Source organism: Eleginops maclovinus, chromosome 20 (assembly GCF_036324505.1).
Source record: "Eleginops maclovinus isolate JMC-PN-2008 ecotype Puerto Natales chromosome 20, JC_Emac_rtc_rv5, whole genome shotgun sequence".
Taxonomy (NCBI): Eukaryota; Metazoa; Chordata; class Actinopteri; order Perciformes; family Eleginopidae; genus Eleginops; species Eleginops maclovinus.
Window position 1 is genome coordinate 10693535 of NC_086368.1, and position 22343 is coordinate 10715877.

General features: G+C 38.3%; 2 protein-coding genes across 4 annotated transcripts; both read right to left on the reverse strand.

The window, feature by feature from the left end:
* Positions 1 to 1379: 1379 nt before the first annotated feature.
* LOC134883443 (G2/M phase-specific E3 ubiquitin-protein ligase-like) lies at positions 1380 to 6667 on the reverse strand (the record flags this gene model as incomplete). The annotated part of the gene is made up of 7 exons (XM_063911806.1): positions 1380 to 1639; positions 1786 to 2000; positions 2206 to 2378; positions 2747 to 2922; positions 3098 to 3178; positions 6164 to 6393; positions 6591 to 6667. Coding segments are annotated over 7 exons (1212 nt in total), but the record flags the coding sequence as incomplete, so codon positions are not given.
* A 3190-nt stretch (positions 6668 to 9857) lies between these two features.
* Positions 9858 to 12671, reverse strand: LOC134882252 (uncharacterized). Of its 3 annotated transcripts, none has more exons than XM_063909861.1 (6): positions 12503 to 12671; positions 12107 to 12249; positions 11886 to 11959; positions 11483 to 11581; positions 10458 to 10556; positions 9858 to 9986 (listed from the first exon to the last, which is right to left on the reverse strand). In XM_063909861.1, the coding sequence occupies exons 1-6, from the start codon at positions 12611 to 12613 to the stop codon at positions 9970 to 9972; spliced, it is 543 nt and encodes a 180-aa protein (XP_063765931.1). In that variant the 5' UTR covers positions 12614 to 12671; the 3' UTR covers positions 9858 to 9969. The 3 variants fall into 3 exon arrangements, 2 of the variants coding, with proteins under 2 accessions (XP_063765931.1, XP_063765930.1); XM_063909860.1 differs by having other exon boundaries at positions 9858 to 10315; XR_010168134.1 differs by lacking the exon at positions 12107 to 12249 and having other exon boundaries at positions 9858 to 10315; positions 12503 to 12640.
* Between the last annotated feature and the right edge of the window lie 9672 nt (positions 12672 to 22343).

Consider the following 22343-nt stretch of genomic DNA (forward strand, 5'->3'; position numbering starts at 1 on the left):
TCCACTTGAAAATGATGGAAACCATGGAATACATTTATTTTCTTCACTCTTGCAGTATATTCAGTCCACATAGGAGTTACTTTGTAAATAAGCTGTTTCCCAACAATAAATGAACCTAATAAACATGTTTTGAAAACTATAAGAAGCATTTGTTCAAAGTGTTTTTTTCAAAAAGACATACTGCGAGACAAGCAGAGACTGAGACTTTAAAGATTGCAAACTTGATTGAAACAGCAATATTATATTCTAAGAAAAATGTGCAGTCAGAAATGCAACTAATAGACCTCTTTATAGAACACATGGAAAAAATCAACTAACAAATGTCATCAAAATATGTATCTATGCATTTATTTCTCTATTGTTCTCACTTATTTTCTTCCTGTATTTATTTCCTTTGGTTATGAGTTGGTCATTTTTTTTGCTGTTTTATTTATATGCCAACTTTCTATTGTGGGTTTCTTTTTACAGCAGGCAAATCAGTTAAATTATATTTAATATTACTTTCATACTCACCCACTTACCATTAATCCGACAATTGTCCACTTCACTGTGTACTCCATTGTGTACTTCAACATGTGTAATCACGATTCATTTTTTCTCTGCTTTTAAAAAACAAAATTCTAATTAATTTCGAATAATAGTTAATTTTCTTTCTTAATTATTTATCTACTTATTTCCTCCCTCTCTCTAATCTATTATTTCTACGATGCTTTCTTAAACATAGGGACAATGTCGGAGAAGGGGAAGGAAGGTATCCCCAAGCCCTACACAGTAAAGGGGGGAAAAAGTGAATTAAAGAAACAAACTCAGAATAGCAAACTTGCTAAGAATACGTTAATACATTGGACAATACCAAACTACTTTTATTAATGAGAACATTTATCTTCTTTCCTCTCTTTGACCCTTGCCCTTTTTTCTCTTCCTTTTATCTATTTATCCATCAATTTTTAATCTCCTTTTTCCCCTTCACACCACTACTCCAATTGCACAACAAACACACCTACAGTTTCCCCAAACACCCCAAATCAAAATCCCCAACCTCTGATTAATACTTTTCTGCTGTTGCTGTTATCTGTCATGTCCCCTAATGTACTAAGTTCTGTTTTATGTCTTGTCCTGCCTCACCTGTTATGTCTCTGCACTGAAAAAACTATTTTTTATTCTAATCTAAAATACTATAGACTACAGAGCAAGTGAGACACTGACAGAGATTGCATACAGAGTATGATGCAGTGGGGGAAATAAGTATTCAACTCATCAACATATTTTTCATTAAACATATTTCCGATGTAGCTATTCCTTTGAAATTTGAAAAAATATTAAAATATTTAATGAAAGAAATGTTGACACGTTGAAAACTTATTTCCACCATTGTATATTCATGACCTGCCAAACCCATGAGTGTTCCCTAAAGCAAAGTCAAACTTGTCTTTAAAGACTTCGTATGACACATGTAGCGGCAACCTGATGCAGTTGACACATGTGTTGGCCATAGGGAACAATGGTGTAGAGGCATAGTCGTCCTCTCCCTTGTGAATGAACTCCACAGAAGGTGTTGGGGAAAAGCCGATGGGTGGCACCACAGATGCTCCTGTTGCAAAGGCCAATATTTTGTGTAGTTTGGATGGCCCTTCTTCTTCTATACAAAAAAACAGAAAAACAATTGAAGTGGTAGTTGGTCTAATTAACATGTTTATTGAACATCTCTTGAGTTATTATCATTAGCTGATGATGGCATGTATTCTTTGTAGGAAAAACTATTTTTAAAGTAAAAATATCAATTGCCTTCTGCATCCTGGAGATAGTCTCTCCAGAAGATTACAACCATCTCTTCTGCAGTTCTCTTGTTGCTCCCTTCTGGAGAGAGTCGAATGCTGAAGAGATTGTCCATCTGGTCAGCAGTGAGAAGACTTGCCTCATAGCAAAACAGGGGCTTAAAGCTGTCAGGATGTCTCCTGATTTTTTCAAGAACCCCAAGAGTCTTCAGACCTTCACAGAATCTGTACAAAGTACATGGAAACATTTTACTAATTTTGCATAATTTAAATAGGGTTCTTAATTCACTTATGAATTGTCAGTTTGTGACTTACTTGTATATACAAATAATAGTTTTTAGTTTGAGTGAAGTTAATCCTACAACATGTCAATAATTCAAATTCTGATTCCTATTCTGATTAACCTGACGAAATAACCAACACTGAATACCTTTGAAATGGACCTTGGACCCTGTGGACCACCTGAAACGTCACTATGTCCTGTACCAGCAGCTCCCTGTCCCTGATTGACTGCACAGGCCTTAGACATCCTGCATTAGCCAGGTACTCAAGTAGAGGTGCCTTTGACTCCTCAAGCTCCTCAACCGTGGTACTTTCAGATACCTAGCATCACAAGGAGCAGCAGGTTGGCTTGTTATGGAGGCTACTTGTTATGCTTATAACTTATTAGTAAAAAAAACCAGACACTAGAGGACTGCATAATTACATGATAACAAATGGTCCCTTAACAGTTGATTGAGGTTCAGGGTTTTTTTTCCCACATAGCTTCAATGTGACAGAAAACATAGAAATTATAATTGGCTTGTCTGTTGGATTGTGGTGGAATTCAAACTACAACACATGGAAAGTGGGCATTCAGCAATGTACTGGGCAGGACCGATACTGCCTCTCAAAATGTAAAACAGCAAGATAACATTGTAATATTACCTAATTCTAATGGAATATAACATGTAAACTCACTACCAACTGACCTTTTTGACTTTCTCAAGGAGTTCTGGGTCTGCTATGTCTCCTACAGCTGGATTTGCTGAACCATCAACAAGAAGCGAAAACACTGTTGGTGACAGGAAGTTTGGTGGTGGACCACCATGCACCAAACTCACTGCAATGGCTCTGCCAGCGTTGTAGTACCGGTCCTCTCTTAGAGCTGCAAAACAATCATATAAAAGGAAATGTAGTATTGAAAAATGAGTAAAGACTCATTGCTACATAAAATCATGGATTTGATGTGTTATTAAATACATTGTAAATCAGTTTGCATGTAAAAATCACCATACACTAAAATAGCTCACATTATTAATAAAAAAACAACAAGACATTACCAGTACTGTCAAGAGCGAAGTTCTTGCTGTTTTCTTTTCCCTCAAACATGGCGGATCTGGCAATGGTCTCCATAGCCGTGGGAAGATGATTTGGGTTGGGGGTGCTGAAGACTGAGAGGTGTTCCGATAGGCTAAATAAAAGACAGGCATACGTGTGCGCAATATTTAAACACCACACGATGTATTTCATTGTAAACCAGATAGGCTACTGTGATGTGAACACTAAAACAAAAGGCTACTTATTTCAATAAAAAAATGTTTACAGCTTTAAAGACGGTATTGTAAATGAGCGACTTCCGAAAAAACATTAAACCAAACAAGCATCAACAGAAACCTGCAGTGTTCTCAGGGGCAGGGAAGAATGCACAATATGTCTATTAGTATCTGTTGAGCTGTGGTGCACTACTGTTGCACAGATAATGTTGCATTCGGAGGAAAAGCATACACGGAGAGTGAATTATCTTTAGCCGTACTTGGCGTATTTATTCGGTGTGCTCTGACACATCAGTCTCACGGTCAGAGCTACTACGGCATCAACTACTACTGAACAAGCATTTAGTTCAACCTTTTATAGGCTGTACCTTAGAATCGCACACAACTGAGAACAGTTATTATATCTCAACAATCTCAACTGACATGAAAAACAAAAAAGTCAGCGTCGAACTATTTACAGTACACTGCTCGGCGGCAGCTGAGCTGATCAAATCAAGCGCTTACCGTTGGGCCTTTCACAGTACTACTCCAAACACGGACTGACGCTCAGGCGTCATGGAAATAAAATCTCTCATGAGCGCATTCATGTCCACATCCGAGACTCCTTGGTGACAGTGTTCAGCATTTTAAGCTGGAGATCAAGGCGGCAGTTGTCCAGCTCCATAGGAAGCTGAAGGCTGTCCAAGTCCACTGCTTCTCCCTGTGCTGCTGCTATAACTGCCCTCTCTCTTTTCCCCGCTAGCGTCAAAGTCTCTTGGTCGAACCTTCTTTGAAGCTCCCCTGAAACTAGATCGACAGCCTCATAGAATTCCCGTTTCCAAGAGGCTGTTGGTGCGCTGCGAGTGAATGCTTCTGGCTCTGCAGTTTGCCTAAATCGTGCCGGGGTTCTGCTCTCTCTCGTTTCTGGCATTTTGAGATCCATTCTTGAGGAATGTTCTTCCACCTTCTGAAACATCTGCACAACATTTGGGTCGTCTCGAAGGGCCGCAATGCTGTTTTTCAGTACATTTGCGCACTCAAGTATGCCAAGCGCACTCATTGTGGAGCTCTGCAGCTTCCGTGCCACAGCCTCACACGGTTCAAACAGTGCCTGGCAACAGAGCAGGCCGAAGAGAGTTCTGCCTTTACGGGCTTGCTTCCACAGCCCGACAATCTTTGCTCTGCTGTCACCTCTTGTGGTTTTGTCATCTTTCAACAACGTTAGTGTGGCCAGCAGAGTGTTGTAAGATGAACATATGCGCCTGATGGCTGTGGCCCGCACACACCACCTGGTTGGGCACAGGCCTAGGATGTTAACTGCAACCTCGTCGCAACTACTGAAAAGCGATTCATAAAGCTGTTTACGCTTTGACGACTCTCGTATCACACCAGCAACACCCCGCACAAAGTTTAATGTATCGGCCACTAGGCCAACTTCGCAGGCGACTTCTTGGAGAACTAAATCAAGTGCGTGGTTGTTGCAGTGAACGTACATGGACAGAGGGCACAGTTCTTTCAGACGGGCCTGGACTCCTGAGAAACAGCCAGACATATTACTAGCGCCATCAAAACAATAAGCAATAAGTCTTTCAATCGGAATGTTCAGTCTCAAAAACACATCCTTGATGCAAGAAAATAAAGTTTGTCCGGTAGAGTCAGGAGCATTATAAAAACCCAAAAACAAGCAATGCGCCTCCAGGCTGCTGTCAACAAACTGCAAACAACATGAGAACTGTTCTGTGGTGCTAATGTCAGTAGTGCCATCAGCAACTAGTCCATAAAACATGGATTCGGAAGAATTGGCGACAATGTTCCTCTGAATTGCATGCGCGAACTGTTGAATGATCTCGTTCTGTATGGTGTTTGACATCCAATTGTCTCGTCTCATAATCCACTCTCTTTCCTTCGGAAGATCATATGTTCGCTCCAGCATGTATCCAAACAGTATACCATCACGTGTAGTGTCTCCCCTAAACGGAATACCTTTGCTGCCCAAAAAACGAATACTTCTGAACAGTAGTTCCAAAACATGACGAGCAGTCGCCTGTTGTTTGCAAACCGCATCAGATAAGAGAGCGTTAATCGGTGTGCCTTCCAGTGCAGCAAGTCTCTGAATGGAGTCTGTGTGCAGTTTAGATTTTTCATGTTCGTTGAATTTTGAGGTAGCCTTACGCCAGTTTCCGAAACCACCCGACAGAAATGGGTTGTCTGCACGAACACTATCAGCATTGATCAGTCTTTTTTCTTTGGCTCTCAGGCAAGCAAAACACAAGACAGGATCTATCTCTGGAACATATTGTAGCCACTTCCACCTGTTAAACCAGGATGGTGAAAATGTACGACTGTACGTTTCATTCCCACAACGTCGACCAGGAAAATTAAAGTTCAACGGTTGGAAAGGCTCAGTGGGTACACATCCACTGTCAGTGGCAGCAGCATTGTGCAGAGACGTGGCGGGCTTTGGAGGGCCGTTATTACCGTCATCATTTGTGTCAGTGATCTCTGCATCTTCTGAAACGGAGGATGAACTGCTGCTGCTAGCTGGATTTGTTTCCGTTTCTCCAATCTGGAGACACTCTGGTGGTGTAGACCTACTGGTTTTAGACACTGGTATTGGTAATCCACTGAAAAAATCTGAAATTCATTTCTGTGCCATTTTAACGTTCAGGCTGCCATTTTAGCTTAAACAATCCCGTGGCTACTTCATATGACATCTGATATAACCAGAATGCACAGCGCTATCGAAAACGTTTTGAAGATTATTTTTGTAATAATTAAGAAACTGTATTAAACCATATTACACAACATAATTTTAAATTTACCCCCAGCACCCCTACTTCCCACAGCTATGATGGTCTCCATCAGCAGCCGAATTCAAGAATTCCCTCCTTGGCCCTCCTAAATCAATCCCTTCCTCATTTCTCCCCATGTCATCCGAGAACTTTACAGAAATCATCAAGTTGGGGTCATAGGATACCCTTTGGAAACCCCGCATGGCTCCTTCCCAGACAGCAGAGCGATTTATATTGAACCTGCACTGTCGTTTTGTAATAATTTTGCTTGAGAGTTCCAGCAGTATCTCCTGACTCGGGACCTTTTCTGCACTATAAAGACAAAAATGATCAAAAACACAGTAAAGTTACACATTTTAGAATAACCCTTTTTTTCGTCATTGTAAGCATCCAAATAATTCTCAATGTGTACGTCACAATAATTTAAAGGTCAATTATCAGATGACATCCTTATTAGTTATCCTGATCTCTCACGCTCGCAGTCTGTGTGGGCTACTCACATTGGACACTCCATACTGGCAATAATGGCCTTGTTTAATTCCTCGTCATCTGAGGATTCGTCAGGAAGAGTTGACACAAGTGCTAAATATGATGATTAGTCATCATGGCCGCTAGTCCCATGGTTGCCATCACTCCTTGGAAGGCAGCCTCCATCTTGACTGCTTGTGCCAGGGCCGCCATCCACTCCTTCCACTACTAATCTACTCCTTTTAACAGCACTGTTAGCTGGGTGGTTGGTGGCGTCATCATTATAATCATCATCGTCAATACCAGTGCCAGTGCCAGGATTGCCTTCACCATCAATATTGCCAGTACAGGGATCATTATTTCTCATTGCTCTTGAGGCTGCCCTGGTGGTGACACGGCTGCTCATGCCTGCAGGGATTTGCAGGATTTCACAACAATCCTCGTCACTGTCCTTAGCAGTTGATCTGTCAGTGGCAGAATGTTCACTTTCCTCCTCTGAGTCAGTCTTTGAAAGAGAAAGAAAGAAAACCCATGATTGCAATTTGAAAATACGTTTTAAAAGTGCTCTTTAAATAAAGATTATTGTATTATTAATAACGCAAGAAGGAAAAAAAATGGGTTTACCTGATGTCCTCCGGAATATGCTCACCAAAGCCATGTCTGATGCGATCAATGTCCGGTGGTCCCAGGCCTTCTGGAATTCAAAAGCACTGAGGATATGTCCATGTTTGTGTAACCGTACTTTTGGACATTGTTTGCACACTACATCCAATGATGGATTGGGGAGTAGTATCACGTCCTTATTGAAAGGGACGTGATACTAGCTCTGAAATAAGAATGTATTATGCATTATAAGTCTACTATTCGACTACATGAAGTCATACTGCTATAATAAAACAATAATGAGAAAACAGTAAGTCAGGGTACTAAAGTATAATCAGTTTTCCCCTTAATTAAAAACGATAAAACGAGCAAATGTTTTTTTTTCCCTGTTTTAATTAAACCAAAAATTAAGTGCATCTGAGTCACCAGCACAGGTCCATATCTCCCACTGTGAAGGTTATAACAATTTTAATGTTATTATTATTATTAATAATAATGATGATAAACCGACAATGCTCTTCATTTGGGAAGGAAATAACAGTTTCCACATTATTAATTAATGCCACTGAACTAAAATAATATAACTTTATTTAGCACACTAGCTAGCTAACTTCCGCTTACTCTGGAGCTAATAGCCTGGTTCTCCTGGCAGTAAAGTTATCTCACATATCATTTTTATTAACTTCGGTCAAGTTTTGTCTCCAATACGCAAGCAAAAGTTGAAACATTAAAATGACATCAAAACAAAACACTCAAAATGGTTTGTTTTTTTCGTTTTTGAAGTGAAAACGGATTATAAAGACATACATAATATAGTGTAACGGACTATTGGATGACAGCCTGTTAGCAGTGGAAACGATGTTCATGCTATATATAAAGATAATTTCAAACTCCAGATATATATAATTACCTTGTTTTCCTCGTGCCAGATGTCCATGTGCCAAAGCAATGTTGTGCTTGATAACGTGGTGCACAATCTCTCCTAAGAGGAGCTGTAGCTGGCCGCTGCCCACTGCGGGATGGGAAGAGCGATGCTAGGTGACCGTCCACGGTGTCCTCACCTGGAGTTGGAACGGTCGGTTGCTGCACGATTGTGGTTGCACTTGACAGCGTTCTAATGGTTTCCGCTGGGGCCAATATATTGTTGAGCAACGCCGCTGCCTCAGTTAGGCTACGTGCGGGCTGTTGAGAAGACATCGGTGTAGCGAACCCACAAAGAATAATATTTCGCCTGTATTTTGCAATGCGCTGTTTGTTCTCAACCGTTTCCTGTTTAATTGGAACGCCTTCCGTTTCAAGTGAAATTCCTCTCACACAACATACTGAAATTAATATATACATTTTAAAAATATTTTCACGGGTGTGTGAGAGTGTTTCATATGTGTGTGTGAGCGTTTCATATGTGTGTGTGTGAGAGTGTTTCATATGTGTGTGTGAGAGCGTTTCATATGTGTGTGTGAGCGTTTCATATGTGTGTGTGAGAGTGTTTCACATGTGTGTGTGAGAGTGTTTCACATGTGTGTGTGAGATTTTCACACGTGTTTATGAGAGCTTTTGGTTTCAGTTGTGTGTGAGAATGTTTCACATGTGTGTGTGAGACCATTTCACATGTGTTTATGAGAGCTTTTGGTTTCAGTTGTGTGTGTGAGAGTATTTCACATGTCTGTGTGAGACCATTTCACATGTGTTTATGAGAGCTTTTGGTTTCAGTTGTGTGTGTAAGAGTGTTTCACATGTGTGTGTGAGAGTGTTTCATATGTGTGTGTGAGAGTGTTTCACATGTGTGTGTGAGACCATTTCACATTTGTTTATGAGAGCTTTTGGTTTCCGTTGTGTATGTGAGAGTGTTTCACATGTGTGTGTGAGACCATTTCACATGTGTTTATGAGAGCTTTTGGTTTCAGTTGTGTGTGTAAGAGTGTTTCACATGTGTGTGTGAACGGTATTTCTGAATAATGTCCCTAGGGGCCCCTCATACTTTGGTATCTGTGGTGGAGAGGACACTAAACAAAAACTGTTATCCATCTGGGAAAAGCCCACCCACCCTCTCCACCAGCAGCTGGACAGACAGCAGAACTCATTCTCCAACAGAATGCTCCAGCTCTACTGTAACACAGTGAGGTACAAAAAACATTCCTGCCAACTGCCATAACTCTGTACAACAACTCACCTCTGGCTGGCAGAGAACTTATTGCCAAATACTGTAGCTTGTGTCTCCTGTTCCATAACCCAGAACAATTATCACAACAACACTTTTGCACAACTATTTCATTCTTACTATACTGTATATGCTTGCCGCTAATGTAAACAAAACTAAATATTTCCGCAACTTTGGATAAAGTATATATCTATCTATTTATTGTTCAATCTAAAAGATTCATACCATTCCTTTAAGTTATTTTATTTAGCTTCTGCATGTTTTTACCTTTACAAATCTTTGTTTTCGTAGTTTAACAGTTGTTTTTACTAGATCGAAACATTGTGATATGTGAATAATATCAGAATGTGAATGCTTCTTGGCAAAATGTTTAACATTTGTGAACTAGAAAACTGCTTTGGTGTTGCTCTACATAAAACTTTGTTCCTTAAAATCAATATCTTTCGAAACATTTGTCTCTGCATTGCAAAAGTCTGTCATATTGAACTAGTCACTTATTTGTTCAACACGGAAAAGAAGAAAAAGAAGATAAAATAGAAAGTCAATGTTGAATCAACCTTGTTTATTGGTTAATTAATTATAAGTGATTATATCATTTTTCCAAGAAAAGTTCATTTGTCGTTTTTGTATGAAAAAGGCACTGATCTTCAAAACTGGAGTTAAGAATCAATGGTTCCTGTTGGATTCGAGAGTTTAGACTTTTAGAACAACAAATCAAACCATATAATTACCTTGTAAACAACTTAACACATTGGATTGAATCATTTCAGAAAAAACATGATGGGATGTAGGTCGTTTTTAAAGCATTTCCAATGCTCATTCACCAAAGACTGGCCCATGTGTTCTGAGCCCACTCGAAAGCAGTCTTGGGGTAATACAGAAAAGACTCAGCTATACATTTGAAGGTCAAGTCATAATTGTCTTTCAATCTTTGTTGAATGATGCCAAAAAACCTATTATCATTTTCTCCATCTTCCTCTTCCTCTGTTAAGCAGTTTGTCAAATCTGTGCAAGGTGATTAAAAAGTAAATTAGACACATTTTTTGCATTGCCATAATCACTATCATGGTACGATCACGGTGCTATCACTACAGTACTCTGTTTGTTTTCATATAATGACAAATACAAATATGATGTCAAGTCTCACCATGATCTGAGTCCAAAACCTGTGGCTTGGCCCAGCCGAGACAGTCTGCCTGTGTCTCAAATTCCTTCAGCTCAGCAGCGGTGATGTTTTTTCTCCTGCCTGAAGAGCAGGGGACATATTTAAGGTCACAGATGTGCGATTATATTCTTTCTCAGAACATCTCAGAAAAAAACATGTAGGTAGATAAAACCACAGTACAGTTTTGACTCAGTATTACTCTGTATGTCAGTGTTGGTGTGTTGGTTGTTCACTTTATACAGACTTTAATATCTCAACAACTATTAGATGGAATGCCATGACATGAGTGACATTTATCTAGCTTATGATTCATTTTAATAATCTTGGGAATCCCTTAAAGTGGACATATTATTTTTTTTTAAAGGACTATTTCATTGCTTTTGTTCATTTTTAATGCTGCCCAGATCAGAAAGCTGCAGCATACTTAGCTCTTGCTGGATGGGGTTCATAGAAATATGCATAAAGCAGAGCATCTCAAATAGAATGTGGGTTCATTTAGATATTAAATTTTTAAGCATAAAGCATGTCAACATGTTCAGGTAGAAAACAAAATATTATTAAGAATTTTGAAATAAGCCCCCTTTAATTTGTCGAAGTCTATAATTTAGGACCAAATACCTGCAGTAATTGGTCTCCGCTTATGTGTTTATCGCTAGATAGTGTACTCTGACCTTATGCTTATAATACTGTATCTGTTTAATAACAGCGTGGTTCACTTGATGGCATTAGCATCAAGCATTAAGCATTAAGCCCTGCTGTTGCTAAATACGACCTCAAAGAGTAGCATGGCTGTATATTTAGTATTGTTTAATTTCATCACATAGTTATTTCTTCAGATTAAAGTGTTCTATAGACAAATAATGAATTAATCTGAAGCAAGGCTAACCAAGTGAGTAAATCGTCTTCCTGCACTGACTACAACTGTCGTGTTAAGCTATTTTGTACTGTATATCATCATTATTAACCCCGTTATTGAAATATTGCAGCATAATTCTTCTATTTTTTACTAAGTAACGTGAGTAAGTTCAGGACATCAGCCCCCTTTGTAACGATGCAGTCAGGACAGCCGGTCTGCAGGAGCACATCGGGGACACCATATGAAGCGTCTGTTGAAAAATGGATGGAGAATCAATGTTTATTATGAATGAAATGCTATGCAATCAAACTTTATTATTATAATCACACAAACAAGACATCTTATCAAAATGACAAAAAAATATATACAAATATCATTATTTACATAAATGAACAATCTGTTCATTGGCAGGAATAGATTTCTTCCTATATTTTTTGTATTTTGTAAAATTCTGCAGTGAAAAAGCTTAAAATAGAAATGAGAAAAAGAGACAAAACATAAATAAACAAATAAACAGCAGTGTATGCGGTAAATCAAAAATGTAAAAAACTTACTTTCGCTGTCTACATCAAATATCTTGTTGTTATCATGGAAAAATCGTTCTGTTTCATTAACGCAGTGTCCATACCTGCAAAGGTTTTATTTAACATTGTAAAAGCTTGTACAGGACATGATAATTAATGATGAATAAATACTCTGTGTGTGTGTTACGATCCTTCTTTTAAACATTCATGCAAACAAATAAACAACCATTTCAAGATAAAAGATTGTATACATTTTCATCTTGAGGATGTACTCATAGACGTTTGGTGCCTCCTTGGGGGTAATTTCCACTTGAAAACTTGGCAGTATAACTTTAGCCACTAACTGTAATAGACAGGATGAAGATATGGCTATGGCATACCACCTCCCAGATAACTGGAATGACAAAATATGAATAATGAATAAGAATAAGAACATTAATAAGAACATTATTCATTCTTTTTTTACTGTTTAAAAGTCTGGCCATTTCTTTTCTTCAATATAACATTTTGGCAGTGATAAATTCACTTTTTTTCCTACAGATTGAAGAAAAGAAAAAAAGAAGAATTCAGTAGGTAAAGTTGAGTTTTATCATATAAAAAAAGTTTGAAAAACACAAAGGGAGTTATAAATGTGAAAAGACACTTACATCTGGAGCCTTGTCCACTGGCTGCAGCAGCTTCTCACAGGCCAGTGGCGCAGGCTGGCACACTGAGGAGAGACTTAGCACAACAGCAGCGACACACAGAGTCTTCATCATGGCTGTGATTCCTCTTCATCTCTCTCAGCTCGATTTTATAAAGATATCACTGACCAATTTGTTCTTGTGCAACATCCACCCACCCCTGTGTGGGCGGGTACAATGTCAACTGCACTGATGCAACCCTAGAGAGTAAGCATACAATCCTTCATGTTTACTTATTAACAAACTGGAATGCAAATACTGCAAGGTTAATTATTAAGAATTGTGTCAAACATACGGAGCCCAGGAGTGGCCATAGAGTGAAAAAATAATAATAAAACGAGGCCACGCTTTACGAATTTGTGCCAATAGCCTCCATGGTTCATCTCTCACAGTTTCGCGAACTTCACTTACTGCTGATTGCTCCTTGTAAACCAGCCAATCAGAGCAGAGCTCGTCGTAGTTATTTAAATGAGCCCCAAATAAGGCAACTCAGCTTGTTTGTTGTTGGACCTGTAAAACTGCATCTGGACATTTTTTGGATCAACCAAAGTTATGTACCTTCTTTATAGATATCAGAGAACAATTTAAAATACCAGATAGATGCATTCTATGGCACCATATAATATAATTAAAACAGAATTTAAGACTGTTTAATGACCTAGAGATATCCTACTATTCAACTGTTATACTTCATGTTGTAAATAATGCAGTAAATGAAATAAACACATGTATTTAACAATTAGCCTACTATTCAATTTCTTTTTCCATCTAATCTCAAAGTAGAAGTAAGAATATATCCATCATCTCTCTGCAGCTTCATGTCTTCTATGAGAACTTTCATCACTAACACAGAGGAAATCCATCATCTCATTTAACATTCACCAGCAGCAAAAACAAATATCAGCAGAAGTGTGTTTATCAAGTTGTTTATTTTTATTCACATTCATCAGTGATTCCTCTGCTTGCTGCTGCTTTCAAATCCACTCAGCTGCAGAGACCTGACCGCTATTTCATTTGAATAAACGTCACTCCTCACCAGTGCGCATTGCATCCTATTATAAAGATACATCAGATGTATCCTCCAAATGCGGGAAAAGTGGGCCGCATTCGGAGGAGTCTTGTCTTTTTCTTTTATTGGGACATCCTTCTCTCGGGGGAAGTGACGCAAGCGATCTACGTATAAGGATTCATGTTGTCCTACTGTCTGTTATTATCAGCTAACATCAGACTGCATCTTATGCCATACGCAGCATCGTCGGTATACAGTCACCATATATTCTTATGTTCGACTGCAGTTGTATATTTGTTGTAGTGTTTGCACATTGCACCGGTGCGCGTATATCCTATGCATTACGGTAAGAGCGTGGCGGAACACATTTCAAAATAAAGCTGGTAGATGTAAATAAAAATGTAAATATAATAATAATAATAATAATAATAATAATAATAATAATAATAATAATAATAATAATAATAATAATAATAATAAATCAAACTAAATGAATAAATATTAAATAATAAATGAAATCATTGCAAATAGATACTGCCTGCAAACAGTATTTCAGAGAACATTTTAATTCTAATTGTGTGTATAATAAGTCAAATTTAATAATAAGGAATACATTGTCAAAATCCAATCTGACATCAAAATGACAGACCAAGTGTCACTGGTCATTCAGGACATTCTGATGTGGAATTTCAAAATAAAAGCGTGATAGAAGACCACCTCAGAGTGTCAGCAAATATCAGGAAATTCTGATGTGGAATTTCAAAATAAAAGCCCTTCAAAATGTATTGTTAAAGCAATATTTTTACTCATTTTCAGATTAGGATTAAAAGGAAACTGTGTGTTGCCAGGAACTCATTTCACATCAGACTGATAGAACACCCCCTCAGAGTGTCAGTCAAAGAATTTCAGGACATTCTGATATGGGATTTTAAAATTAAAGCCCTTCAAAATGTCTTGTTAAAGCAATATTTTTACCCATTTTCAGATTAGGATTAAGAGTAAACGGTGTGTTGCCAGGGACAACTTCAGGTATAAAGTGTGTTTACAGTGTATTTACAATACATTTACAGCAAGCTTTATTCTGATAATGCCTTCTGTCTGTTTGTAGTTTCACCCTCCTTTAATCCAATAAACCTGTGGACAAACTGGCAACTGTCTTCAGAGTCTTGGTGAAGAGAAGAACGTTGTTATCTGGCTGCCAAGATATATTCAGCATACATATTGAGGGCAGGCACAATAACTATTAGTTATGTTATTGATATACTATTAAAGCGTTCAAAAAGGAAAAAAGTACCAAGTCTATGATCTGCCTTTTTTGAGAGTTATGTACAGTAAGTGCACCTCAGTTGACACACTTGCAGTGGAAACTCAAAGTGTCCTGACTAAGCGGAAAATTAATTTCTTGCTAAAATGTTCACCAGAATGCAATGCACCACCTGATCAGCATAAAGACAACATCATCTAAACCTGTCAAGATGCTTTCTGCACCAGTGTTTCTGTTTGGATGTAAAACACACTTTTCAATGAAGGATGTGGTTTTGTGGCTTCCTCTGTTCTGGCCGGATAGCTTTTTTTAGGCATATATATACTCCTCCATATTTGTGGTTGGATCTTACTTTCAGATAAAATGCAACTTAAATATTATGATAAGAACTGCTAACAGGCTGAGCACTTCCTTAAAGTTTTCGCAAGAGCTCAGCACATTCTGGCTTAGACATACACTTGTAGACTATAGACCATCAATTATCCAACTTTAGTCAGACAGAAAGCACAATGAATTTGGAGGAAATGATCTACACTTTTTTTGAGGTGCTCATTGCTGTTGGCTGCTGTCTTGGTAATATGTTGGTTATTTTGGCGCTGTGGACCAGTAACAGCATCCAAGAGCCCACCTTCAGTCTCATTGTCAGTCTAGCGGTGGCTGACTTTTTGGTTGGCTGCGTTGCCATACCGATGGCTGTGGTGGTGGACGGACAAGTGCCCACTTCATTTCATGGCTGTCTCTTCATCAGCTGTGTGGTCGTCCTGTTGACACTGGTCTCAGTTTTGTCCCTCATGGCTATTTCTGTGGACCGCTTCCTCCGGGTGTTTATCCCTCTCTGGTAAGACCTCTTCTGGATTGTTTATTGTGCAGAGAAAAGTAAAAAAAATAGCATTGCCAGGGTCAGGGATATAGAATTATTTTATGCTTAAACAACATACTGTACTGATGTGGTACTTTGAGGAGTTTTAGATGGCAAAAAGGCCTTGTATTTGTATCATGCCAAAACAGCTTTGGTTTATGTAGTGTTTTCAACTCAAACACATTTGTCAGACACAAAAACACATGAATATTTGTTGATTATACAACAACTAAATGCTGTGAGAAACAACATTTTGATCTCCCTGTCTGTATCTCAAATCCAGAACATTAACTGAATAAAGTTGACTTTGGCTTGAAAAACAAAACTACACTTTTTTTTCTGTAGGTACAAAAGGACTGTAACGCAGAGATATTCTTGCCTTGTGGTCGCAGCATGTTGGCTTGTTGCAATACCACTGAGTTTTGCTCCCATGCTTGGATGGTACAACCATCACACCCTGTCTGCCTCTTTAAACTCTACCATTATCTGCAAGTTTACAACTGTCATGTCAATGTCCTACCTGGTTTACTTCAACTTTGTTCTCTGCACCCTGATACCTCTGTTGGTGATGACTGGTCTGTACGTCTACATTTTCTGCACCATCAGAGGAAGCCTTCGAGATAAACCAGGCCACAGTGCCCAGAATCAGTGTCAGAAGTACCTGAAGAAAGAGAAACAGCTGGCAGGATCTCTGTCCCTGGTCTTGGCTCTGTTTGCCTTATCCTGGCTCCCTATCCACATTATAAACTGCATTACTTACTTCAATAGTAAGAATGTTGTACCAGTTGTATATATCTATGTTGGCATCGTGCTTTCTCATGCTAACTCGGCTGTAAACCCAGTTGTGTATGCGTTCAAAATACAAAAGATCAAGACTGGGTACCTAAATCTCTGGAGACAGTATATCTCTTGTGGAGAAATAAATCAAGGATCGCAGAGAAGCCAGTCAACAGACAATAATCCCAGTGGTAACATGAACAGTGGGCGAATAATAAGTGAAGAAAGATTTGCGCCTTTGTTGTAAGCTTCTACACATATGGTTGAATCTAAAAGATTCATACATTTTCTATGAAGTATTTTGTTTAGCTTTTTATTGTTTTTCGTTAAGAAATCTTTTTCCTGCAGTGAATACCTCTTGGCAAAATAATGAATCTTGATGAACTGGACACTTCCTGCTTTGCACTAATGTCAGAGGCAATTGCATGAGACTTGTCTTGTTTGCTTGTTTTGCTTCTGTACAATACTGGAATAAAAAGACCTATTTTTAATCCTGATTGCAAAACGCTGTTCAAAGTCTTCACCTTTTTTCCCCAAGCCGGAATATCTCAACATCTACAAATGGTTGAAACAGAATTTGGTACTACTTTGGTATGATCTTGTTTCTCTCAGGATGATTTGAAATCCCTTTTGTGATCCCTTCCCATTTCATCCAGTGCCATCTTGTGATTAATAAAACTAATGACATTACAATGAGCCTCAGCTGTACTTTGTGTTTACACCTAATCATTTATAAAAATGAACATCAGGCAGTGTTAAAGAAGGCTGAAACTCGTGATTAAGACCACATAAACACTCATCAAAGCTTTAGTGAGGTTAGAAATAAAGTAAGAAATAGGTTCTTTTTCTCAAAGAATTAAATACAATCAGATCTCTTTTGCAACCAGTAGATTCACCCCCTGTTGGTCATTAGCAAGAATGCAAGGGCCCTTTCCTGTTAGCATTAGAAGAATTGGTGGATGAAACCCTCTTTAATATTTCACACATGCACACAGCACACACAGTGAAATTTGCTCTCTGCATTTAACCCATCCTAGTACTAGGAGCAGTGAGCAGCTATTGTATGCAAATATTTGCATGTTTTATTATCTCAAAGAAACACTAGCATGGCCATACAGTACACTTTTGGTCTTCTTTAAAGATACATGTAAACTTTTGTTTAGACTGCCATCTCATAGCATTTGCTGAGACATTAGAAGTCTTTATTCAAAGTGAATGAATCCAATTCTGGGATCAAAGGTGACATTCATTTACAGGTTGGGAGCCTGATATGTAAGCCATAACATTAACGAAAAACAAACAAAAGTCAGCTTTAGGGAGGTCATTGAGGACAAAGTCTCTGACACATTTAAACACATCTGGATTCATGTTTGACAGTCTTGTAAGCAACGTGGAATATATTTCAACATGGCTTACTTCATCCAACGACCTGCAGTTTGTATAGTCTGTAGGAAGAGAGGCATATACAAAAAAGGAAAATGATAGTCAATAAAATACAGCATACACTGAATTTAGGGCAACATCTTATACAAACTTATTTTTTTAAAGAAAAGGATAGGTAACATCCCTCTGCAGTTATTGCCTATTTTTAATTTTCCACATATATTTATATGATTATTAAGTCCTTATCTTTGCTTAAACCTTATAGGTGTAAAAGTCTCACCATGATCTGAGTTAAAAAGCTGAGGCTTGGACGAGCCGAGACACTCTGCCTGTGTCTCAAACTCCTTCATCTCCTCAGCACTGACGGTCTTTCTCCTGCCTGTAGAAGAGGGGAAATATTTCACGTAAAAGCGTTTGTGAAAAAAGCAACTGTGGATCAATCGTTATAACTTTTGTGACGTAAATGTTCCTCTAGCGTCATCATTAGGTCGGCTTTCCATTTGTCCTTATCTGCAAAACTAATGACAATCCCATCAGTCTCAGCAGTCTCATGTTTTAAGTGCTAGTTAGCAAATGTTAGCAGTCTGTGTCTCAAACTCTTTCATCTCCTCAGCACTGATGGTCTTTTTGTCCTGCCTGTGGATGAGGGGACATTTTTGACATGAAAATGATATTTTTTTAGTGACTCCTTCTGGTTATTTGCTATGTTGCAGTAAGCATTTAATTCTAGTTCCCACTTGTTCATTGTGTGCAATTCTTCGTACAACTTTGGTGACTTAAATGTTCCTAGCACCATCATGAGGTCACATTTCCATTTGTCCTTCTCATGGTTTATGACCAAAATATCTGCAAAACTAATGACAATCCCACCAGTCTCAGCAGTCTGTGTTAAGTGCTAGTTAGCAAATGTTAGCATGCTAACCATGCTTAAATAGTAATACAGATGTCTTCCTGCATTGTATACTAGTTTCATATATTTGTCCAGCAGTGGCTCAGTCTGTAGGGGCTTGGACTGGGAATCGTAGGGTCGCCGGTTCAAGTCCCCGAACAGACTTGGAATATGGAAAGTGGACTGCTACTTGGAGAGGTCCCAGTTCACCTCCTAGGCCCTGCTGTGGTGCCCTTGAGCAAGGCACCGGACATCTCCAATCCCCCCTCCCCATTGCTCCCCGGGCGCTGCACAATAGCTGCCCACTGCTCCTAGTACTAGGATGGGTTAAATGCAGAGGACCAATTTCACTGTGTGTGCTCTGCTGTGTGCATGTATGTGACTAATAAAGAGGGTTTCATCCTCCGATTCTATCGATCTATCTATTAATCTATATCTTAATGTGTATCACCTCAATTGAAAATACTATTACATAACTTTTTTATTTAAGGCTTAGTTTTATTCTCCTTACTGAAGAGCGTTAAGTGGGTGGCATGTGGGGCATCCTGCTTCAAAACGACACAGTCAGGACAGCCACTCTGCAGCATCACTTAAAGCATATGGATGGTAATAATGAAATTGTTTACACAAAAATATAGCGTTATCATCACATTAACACTACATTTGATCAAGATGTTGAAAATATATATTACATAATTCAAATCAATGTTTTTGTATGATACTAAAAACAGAATGTAATAAATTGCAGATAATAAAAACAAGACTTTAGTTTCAAAATAGTGATTATAAGAAGATAATTAAAGACCATTTTTCATGAAACAAACATCTTACATTTGCCAGAGAATCTACTGTTCTCATAGACAAATACATTAGAAGCATTAATGCATCCTCCTAACCTGAAAAGCATGTATTAAAGATTTAACTGTAAGAACATCCACATAGGACATGTTGATGTATTATGCACAAATACTAAGTACCAATTCAGAGTGATATGGATCAGATTCAAGTGAACAAATTACCACAATAACAGTAAATAGGGTTGCTTACGTTTTCACCTTCAAGTTGGCAAGTAATTCATTTGGTGTCTCTGTAAAGGTAATATCCATTTCGACACTTGGCCAAAGAACATTCCTCACAAATAATGACCACAAACATATCTTTGTGGACACGGCTAAGTATCGCCAATTCCCAGTCAACTGAAATGAGAAATATGATACATACCAAATTCATATTTCATTTGTGTTTCAAAATGCAACTTTTATAGTGAGGATTTTACTTGACCAAGGAAAAAGAAACGTAGCACAAATTGGTACAGTAGTTTCAACCTAGATTTTTCTGATAAAAATAACTAAAATACAAAGCGAGTTATAAATGTGAAAAGAGACTTACATCTGGAGCCTTGTCCGCTGGCTGCAGCAGCTTCTCACAGGCCAGAGGCGCAGGCTGGCACACTGAGGAGAGACTCAGCACAACAGCAGCGACACACAGAGTCTTCATCATGGCTGTGATTCCTCTTCACCTCTCTCAAGTCAGTGTTATAAACTGACCAGTGATTTCTGTGCAACATCCTCCCACCCATGTCTGAGTGGGTTCAAGGTCAACTGCACTGTTACCCAGAGAGCGTGATGGAAAATCCTTGATGTTTACCTACACAAACTGGAATGCAAATACTGCAAGGTTAATTATTTAAAATGTTGTTACACCTGGAGTAAGTCCACAAGCTACCATGTAGCACACAACGGGATTTAAACTGCATCTTCAACAGCTTTGATAAACATATTAATGCATCAATAATTATAATCAAAACATATAAACATATGGAACCAAATTCCTATTGACATCAGGGAAGCCTGGTCAGTGGAAGTCTTTAAAACAAAATTCAAAGCATATTCATACAAATGATCCTTTTAGGAAACAAACTCCTGCTCGCTGCAGCACTTTCTCAATGTCACCTGATTGTGTGTTGAGTCGTTTTACCTTTAATCTCAATGTATTTTTTACATGTCTATTCTATGATATTTTTATTTTTATTTATTTTTGAATTGTTTACCTTTTACTGGTATCTGTATTCTATGTGCTATACATTTTCTGTGACATGTTTATTTTTATTTTATTTATTTGTTTATTTGAAAAGGGACAGTGCACATTAATTAACATTCTCAATGTAAACATACACTAAAAACGTAAATGTGCCGGAGTTAGCCAAAGCTAATTTTCGTCCGTAGTCCCCCGGCAGGTCAACACATCATCAACTTACACATTACAAAAGAGTAAAGACAGAATAAATACAAATGGCCTAGAATGAATTAAGACAGCTATTAATGAGTGCAGTTTTGATTGTTTTTAATCCATCTCTTAAGTGTTGTTTTAAATAACTGATAGCTGGTGCTGTCTCTGATTTTGTGTGGAAGGCAGTTCCAATAATTTGAGGCCCGAACTGAGAAGACTGTTTGGCTAAATTTACTATGTCTGTACTGTACAACACAGTCTCCCCTGGTGGCTGCCCTAGTTGCCCTGCCACTGCTGCTCTTCTGTTGAACAAATTCATCCAGTGGAGGAGGTGCAAGCCCATGTAATATTTTAAAAATAAGACAGGCATCTAGATAATGTAAAAAACTGTCAAAGCTAAATAAATTATATTTTGTAATGATATGACAGTGGTGGTAACTGATAGGTTTTTGATCTAGTGTTTTTAAAGTTTGCTTATAGAGGGTTTCTATTGGTTTAAGAGTTGTCATGTTTGCTTGGGACCAGCTTGTGTAGCAGTATGATATGTGAGAAAAGATCATGGCATGCATAAAAAGTTTAGCTGCCTCTGTTGTTAAGTATGGCCTTATATGTCTAAAATTAGCCAGATTATATCTGATGGTATTAGCCACCTTTTTAACATGCTTTTTAAAAGTTAAGTTAGAATCTAGGATGATGCCAAGGTATTTAAAATCAGACACAACCATGAGCTTTTCTCCTTTAATATAGACATCAGCCTGTGGTGCACTTGAGGATCTCTTAGAAAAGAACATACAGACTGTTTTATTAATGTTAAGATGTAGATATGACCTTTCTAGCCAGTCAGAAACATGTACCAGTGTTTCAGTTAGTTTTGCTGCAGCCTGTTGCTTGTTTTTGGAATGCACATAAAGAACGGTATCATCTGCATACATCTGTATATTAACAGAGGGACAAACTGAAGGTAAGTCGTTAATGTACAAGCTAAACAAGATAGGGCCCAGTACTGACCCCTGGGGTACACCAATATTACAGTCCAGATATGATGAATAAGAATTACCTATATGTACACTCTGTTTCCTGTTAATAAGATAGGACTCCATCCATTTCATGGCCTCAGCTGAGAAGTTAAAATAAGATAATTTAGATAAAAGTGTCTGGTGATTCACGGTGTCAAAAGCCTTCTTAAGGTCCAGAAACACTGCACCTACTATACCACCCTCATCTAATTTTGACTTGATGTTTTCAAGGAGGAAACAGTTAGCTGTATCTGTAGAGTGGTTTGTACGAAATCCAAATTGCATTGGGTGTAAAGGACTGTGGCCCAAGTTTAGATGATTTTTCAACTGTTCTGCCACCCATTTTTCTGATACCTTGGAGATTACTGATAGTATACTA

What these genes read in the sequence shown, in the direction of transcription:
- LOC134882252 (XM_063909860.1), bottom strand. Translation starts at nt 12,613, where the DNA reads ATGATGAAGACTCTGTGTGTCGCTGCTGTTGTGCTAAGTCTCTCCTCA. An exon ending in TACATCCTCAAGATGAAAAT is followed by an intron (nt 11,960 to 12,106) that starts GTATACAATCTT and finishes AAACCTTTGCAG; the next exon opens with GTATGGACACTGCGTTAATG. An exon ending in GGTTTTGGACTCAGATCATG is followed by an intron (nt 10,316 to 10,457) that starts GTGAGACTTGAC and finishes CACCTTGCACAG; the next exon opens with ATTTGACAAACTGCTTAACA.